The 6,885-nt window shown below is 40.9% G+C and overlaps 1 protein-coding gene across 5 annotated transcripts in view; it reads left to right on the top strand.

Moving 5' to 3' along the window:
* Nucleotides 1-6,832, top strand: part of LOC102200241 (muscleblind-like protein 2a) — a 28,748-nt gene extending 21,916 nt beyond the window's left edge. For all 5 annotated transcript variants that reach the window (XM_005723535.1, XM_005723537.1, XM_005723536.1 and 2 more), the window contains one exon: nucleotides 6,640-6,832. In XM_005723535.1, coding sequence (XP_005723592.1) covers nucleotides 6,640-6,768 — 129 coding nt within the window. In that variant the 3' untranslated portion in view covers nucleotides 6,769-6,832. The remainder of the gene's footprint in view (nucleotides 1-6,639) is intronic.
* Nucleotides 6,833-6,885: the final 53 nt, after the last annotated feature.

Below are 6,885 nucleotides of genomic sequence, written 5' to 3'. Positions count from 1 at the left end.
ACAATCCCACTTTTCTGGATTTCATTTTATATTGATGCCCACATAGAGCCCACTGTGATCTTAAGTGGGCCAGACCAGTGAAACTCCCCTTTATCAGTGTAAGTGTAAGAAGTGCCATTTCAGAACTGTGTCTCAGTTTTTCTACGTGAAAGAAATGCTGTGGAGGAAAATGAAAGAAATCGGTAAGCGTGACTTAAATTGTCATAAATAAATGAAAGCTATATAAAAGTTCTAGTAGATCATTGCCCAGACTGTCCATAATTATAAAGTAGAAAGGTTTTGTTAATTCACAAAAAGCTTCTTTTTTTAACTGTGGAAGCATTGTAACAAACAAACAAAAAAAACTATTTCTACAGACCATAGTGGAAAAAGCAGAACTTTTTTGTCGTTTAACTGTTTATCTGTTACTTAATTCCTTTGGTGTAGTATTAATGGTGATGGGGGAGCTCTTTATCAATAGGAAAGGCTGTAAAATCATCAAAATACACTTTAAATTCCAAAATCTATGTCCTCCTTCACTTCTTGTCTAATGACCTGGATTGGAGGCTTTACCGGGCTGATTCTGGTCCCCAAGCCTTATGTTTGACAACCCTGTTGTAGAGTGTGAGACTTTATGTAAGTTTTTTTTTTCCTGCAACAAACCTCAAGTGTCCACGAAATCAGACCCTCTATTTCAATTAATGTTTAGCGGACTAATTGTCAGGCAGGCCTACTTGCTAAATTAAGAAATGTGACAAACCTTTGCATCTTACCACTGCCACTGTGAGTTAAGGTGGAATACCAGCTGAGCAATTAATTTAAAGCACCATTGTGTCTAAGCCTCAGAGCCCGGGGACGTGCGTGAGAAGTGCATGTTAGCAGAACAGAGAAACAAAGAACAAAAAAGTATTAAATATGATCCAAAGTAGTGATCAGTCATTTCTGATGTACACTGCTTTTTTCAGATTATTCCAGGTTTGTGGCTTGTTAAGGGAGCAGGACAAGTAAACAGCTTGGGAGTCAGGAGCCAGGAAACATAAAAGCTATTATATTGCACACTCTGTTTAGATGGTATTCTGGTAATTAATTACACTGTTCAGCTGTTGCAGAACTCCTGACGTGTGTTCGTTCTCCGATCTTTTGTTACATTGTACCTTAGCAAGAGTTTCAGTGATTTTTTTGGTTATTTACCAAGTTTTACTGCGATTATTGTAACAAATCTCCATAAAAATCCCTTAAGAGCTGAAGTTGGAAACTAATAATCTCCTTTATGCATCCTAATTGTTCTTTTATTGTGAAGTATGCCGTCAAACTGAATTTTTTTCTGGTGGTCCAGTGAGATTTCTGACTAACTGTTTCAACTTTTTTTCTATCATGAGGTTGATACTGACAGTATGATAAAAGGGAAATATCGTCCTTTACAGATATGAAAGGATAAGGGCCGTATTTTCCGGTTAGAACTTTTCAATGAATTATTCAAAGCGTATTACTGACCGACTGTTCAACCCGGACAAATTTCTACTAAAATGGTACTTGCATTTTAGATGTTTGGCCGTGTACTTCATAAGAGAAGTAATTTGTGTCAGACAGCATAATCACCCACAGAGACCTGCTAGTGTGCCAGAGTATTGCTGTGATAAATCAGATCCAAGGAAATCTGTACAGTCTGTCAAGTTCAGTACTCGTTTATCTTGTCCATTTTGGCACTTCTTGGCCAGTGTGTTTATCATCAGTAAACGGGGTCGATTTTTGAAGGCTTTGGGAAGCAAATAATGAATTCTCATAACCATCCCAAACAGAATTAAAGTGTTTTACTTGTCATATATTATTGCTTGTTTTAAAGGGAAAATCTTTGCATTCTTGCCGTGGGTCAAAGCCATTCCTGATTAAATCTTTCGGTGCCCTAATGTGGCAAAAAGAGGAGCTTTGTGCTGCCTTCTGACTCAGCTCAATTCTCTCCCCTGGCTAAACTGAAGACCCTCTACAAAAATGCTATTCGCAGGGAAGGGGTGCCCAGCACACAGCCTTTCCTGCCTGCTGCTGCCCCGAGTCATAACCAGTGGCTCTTGGGCAGCCGGTTTCTACCGTCTGTCAGCAAGGCCTGTGTGAGTTGATCTGCATCATGCATTATTGATAAGCTGTGTCTGAGCAAGCTTGAATGGATGTTTGCAGTCTGAGTGTTCCACTGCCTCTGGCATCAGGCTCACAAGCCGAAGGCTAAAGAGCGACATGTTGTTTGTGCTGTTTGTGTCACAGCAAAAACGAATCCCGCTCAGTAATTCGTTTGGCCTGTGTTTTCTGCAACAGTCGAGCCTTACTTTCTTGTATCAGCCACCAGTGGTTGGCCGACAACCTTAACGCCGAGTCTCTGTGAGCCTTAGTATCCATGGCAGCCTCTGTCTCACACCTCCTTGGACTGCCGCTTTTCTTCTCTGTTATTATGACTATATATAGACCCTTTCTTCTTTGGGTCCAGATGCCTTTGTGCTGTGTTCCTGTAATGATGAGGCCCAAACGAGCTGCATAAGTTGCAAACAGCTGACCAAAAAAAGCATGTGGCACACTCACACACAGTTTAATGTGATTTTAAGATACTTCTGCTGTTTGGGACAACAAAAATAATGAAGTTAGGGGGTTTTTTTGTTTGTTTTTTTACTAGATGTTTTACACTTTAGCACTTTTTTAACATAGCAAGTGATCGTCAGTTTAGCAAAATAGGGATTACCAGGGTTGATATTATTGCACTGTGAAAAAGAGCCATTGCACAAGCCACTGTTGTGCAATGTGCTTTATCTTTGTAACGCACAAATCTTGTTAAATCAAGCTAAAACTGAGGTTTCTCTTCTAATTTACAAACAGTATAAAAACCTCAGCAAGAGTTTAGCTGTCACCTGAGAAAGCAGCATGCCAAAAGCAAAAGGAATCAGTTTGGACACACAAAGGAGGAGATGGGTGCACAAAAGTTTTCACTGGAGTGAGAAGTATCATCAGGAAATTCAAAGACAGTCACACAGCAAAGAAAAAGCATGGCAAGAGGTAGAAGTTAAAGATTTCAAAGAAGCTGGAAAGAAAACTAGTGAGAGACCCCAGAACAACTGCCAAGAGTGAATCTTAGCCAAGTCGAGATCTGTCTTACATACAATCACTCGAACTTTGAAGGGACTTTGAAGTTGCAGAGCAAGAGAAAGTCCACTCGTGCAGAGGAGACACTTTGAGCTCTTTGGCCACAGAGACTCTGCTTATGTTTGGAGAAAGAAGGCAGAGGCATACAACCCAGAGTACACCATCCCTACTGTGAAACACATAAGTATTATGGTGTGGGAATGCTTTAGTTCAGCTGGAACTGGGAATCTCGTCAGGGTGGAAGAAAACTCCAAATAGTCAGCAGCAAAATTGGGTCCGGGTCATCGCTTTGTCTTCCAACACAACAATAACCCAACATATGTAGCTCCTGGTGAAGAACTACCTTAAGAAGACCAACGTGAACATTTCTGACTTAAAATGTGTGCAGTAAGCTGAAGAGTAAGGTCCATGCCAGGGTCCGTGTACATGTAGCTTCACTTCTTCATTGTTTCACTTCATTCCACTGCTTCAAAAAAATTAAAGGAACACATTACTATTTAAATTTGAGGATTGATGTGAGTTGACTAATAACTGGTGAGTTGAAAATCTGTTCGATAAAATTCTAAAAACCAACACATGTGAAATAACAGAAAAACGTGCCTTCTTTGTTGCGATAATATGACTTTTTTCGCTTCTACTTTAACCGTACCACTGTTGTCCATGGAAACAACATAAGGTTTTCTATTGCGTAGGTTTTGCTCTCCTGAACTGAACTGAAACCAGTTTTGTACTGTGGAATAACCTCAGTGTTTCTGTCATATTTGCTGGGTTTGTGCAAACAGTTTAGAGCAGAAAAGCGAGAGCTTGTGTGAAACAGCATCTGATGGTACAAGATACATACCTCTTTGAGTGATTTAGAGTGGGAGACAAACAACAGCTGAATGGAGGACCTACCAAAATGGCATCATTAGCCCAACTAAACACAGAGGCCCTTTTAAATGGATGCAGCTGTAAAAGTAAAGATTTTGCCTTTCAATCTGCCCACCCACAGCTATGCTTAGTGTTTGGGGGTTTTTCAGTGAAGGTGGGAAAGGGTATTTAAGGTTCAAGGCTAAATATAACCTACCACCAACTAGATCTAAAGAAGTTTTCAGAAAAATCACAGCCTTGCTGTTTTTACTGACACCAGCAATGCAGCGAATGAGAACTTAGGCACGACATGCTGAATGTTAAAGTTGAGAAGCATAACATGTTGTTTCTCATTCAGCTTGCCTGCCTAGCTCAACACTTTTGGTCACACACCAACCGACCGACCTCAGAGATTGTCTCTTAAATTCAGGTAGCTCCTCTCGGCTCATCCTGGGAACAGAACGGGATAGTTGAGATTAAAGTTCGCTGGATAATGTATTCATGGGTAGATCAAAGTCGGCTAGTTTAAGCTTATTTAACGCTGAAACCTGCAGCCCCCCTTACCTCTGAGAAACGCTCTGGCTGCTCAGCCTGGAAAGGCTTCACAGTAGTCTCCAGCCTCCCCGTCTTTTCAACAGTAGCCAGTTCCTTCTTTACCAGTTTATTATAACAAACAAGGATGAGGATGATATTAATTTTGGTGAACAACTTAAAGGCATCTATAATTCACAGAGCGAGTGCAGAATTTGAAAATCCTAATGATGCTGACAGGTGCTCGGGTTAAATTTGACTGTGCTGTGAAGTGTGAAGTGAACACAGACGTTTAAACTTGGTTCAAACGACAGGTCCGACAGATGGAAAGCGCCCCCTCGGTCGTTTTGCATACTGATAAGCATGAAAGAAATAGCAACCTGTTGTTTAAAGGATGCGAATACGCATGATCTGCTATCTCTCTGATGTTTTTGAGCTTTGTTATCTCCTCTGATGTGTACAAAGTGCCTCAGAAGCCCGCCATGTTCCCCAATATCAAAACTGATGTAGTGATCATATTGGTGGAAATGCATCTCAGCTGCTTCTTTTTAAGTAATTATAGAGCAGCCTGTTTATTTTAACCGACCACATCCTCTGGCTGTCCTCAAAGTAGTCCAGTTCCACAGTGACATTTTGTGCTTTAGCTACGTGCCAAGGAGTTCAGAGCTCAAAGGATTATGGCCACTTCCTGCCCTCAGGGGTCACAGCTATAGTACCCATTTCCTCTGCTGTACTGGGTCAGGCTTTACACTTAGTGTTTAGATGAAGCTGGTGACGCTCTGGTTCTTGATCTGAAAAAAGCTTCCTCCCACACTCAGAGTCCACTCGTATGCTAAAGTGGAAACACTTTCATCTTTATCCTTCTTGCGACCTTTCAGTCAGAACGAGCCCACCTCTTTCACCCAGCTGAGCTTTTCAAAAATAACCACCGAGATCCTTTTTGTCAAAGGTCCAGGCTTGTCTTGTTAGAGAGATTGGAAAAGATAAAAGATGGAAAGATGTCAAAAAGGGATTAAACAGAGGCTGAGGATTGATGTTAATTTAATGGTCACGTGACTGGATAATGTAGCAAATGCAAAACTGGTATATTAAGAAAGAATTATGGTGCTGATAACAGTAACAGCTTTTTGGATGAAACCACCAACTCCCAGTATAATAAACTGGAGAAACTGAATAGAGGCTGTCGTTGTTATGGAAAAAATAACCTTTTCTCTTAGGTTTCAATCACTCCAGCCATGCGTGCATGTTAGTTCACGTGAGTTCAGCAAGCTCAAACAGTGGCCATGATGTAAAGTCCACATAGGCTTTTTAGATTGATTTTTAGGTTGAATCTTCCGTTGATAGTGGTGATAATCATCATAAATATTTTGCTAGAGGTGCTGACTCAGTGGTTAGCATTTTTACATTTGCCCAATGATAATTCAGTAACCCAGTAAAGATGCTTTCTTACCTATTGCCTATTGCTTCCTGCCTCTTTTTAAGAGGCTATTATACTTTTTTTTCTTATTGTCTATCATACTTGTACTGTTAAAATAGTGGATGCACTTATTAAACAAGGCCAAAGATTCAAATAATGATATCGGTGTCTGCCCTGGAAATCAATGTGAGCCAAGAGCTTTGGCTTCAGATGCTCGGTTAGAGATAGTAGAGGTGGGGTTTTTTCTATTCTTTGCTCTGTATGTTGTGACTGGCCATCTCAGCCCCGCCCACCTGTTCTTCAAACCTTCTGTTTGCATGGGACAGCCAATCAGGAGAGGTCAACTGTAAGGAAAAAGTGTTTGGAACAGTTTGTTCTAAGATACACGATGAACTGAGGGGCTGCACTAATGCCCACTATCAGATAAATAAAGATGATCCTAAATTCCATTATGCAAACCTACTTTAGTAGAATAAAAATATGGAGCTTGAAATAAATGTATCAGATCTCCTTTAAATAATTATGATTTTTGTAAGTGCAACAGATGAAGGTTTTAGTCACTGTGCGCTTTTTTTTCTTATTTAGAATTTGCTAAAACCAAGTTCTGAAAGGGGAATTGCCTTTCTTTTCACTTTTATGGGAAAAACATAATAAAATGAAAAGCTCTGATTTGCCACACATGCAGCAGTTGCTTTTTCTGTGTGTCTGACAAACTGACGTCGGTCTGTGTGTGCTTTCAGGTACGAAAAGGTTCCCGTTATCTTGGTGGGAAACAAGGTGGACTTGGAAAGCGAGAGGGAGGTATCATCCAGCGAAGGTCAGGCTCTAGCCGAGGAGTGGGGCTGCCCGTTCATGGAGACCTCGGCTAAGAGCAAAACTATGGTAGACGAACTGTTCGCTGAGATCGTTCGGCAGATGGACTACGCCGCTCAGCCAGACAAGGACGACCCCTGCTGCTCCTCTTGCAATATACAATAGCCCTGGGG

The sequence above is a fragment of the Pundamilia nyererei genome, unplaced genomic scaffold, assembly GCF_000239375.1.
Source record: "Pundamilia nyererei isolate P.nyererei 1_Seehausen unplaced genomic scaffold, PunNye1.0 scaffold00009, whole genome shotgun sequence".
Lineage (NCBI taxonomy): Eukaryota > Metazoa > Chordata > Actinopteri > Cichliformes > Cichlidae > Pundamilia > Pundamilia nyererei.
This window is presented reverse-complemented; position numbering and strand designations above follow the sequence as displayed.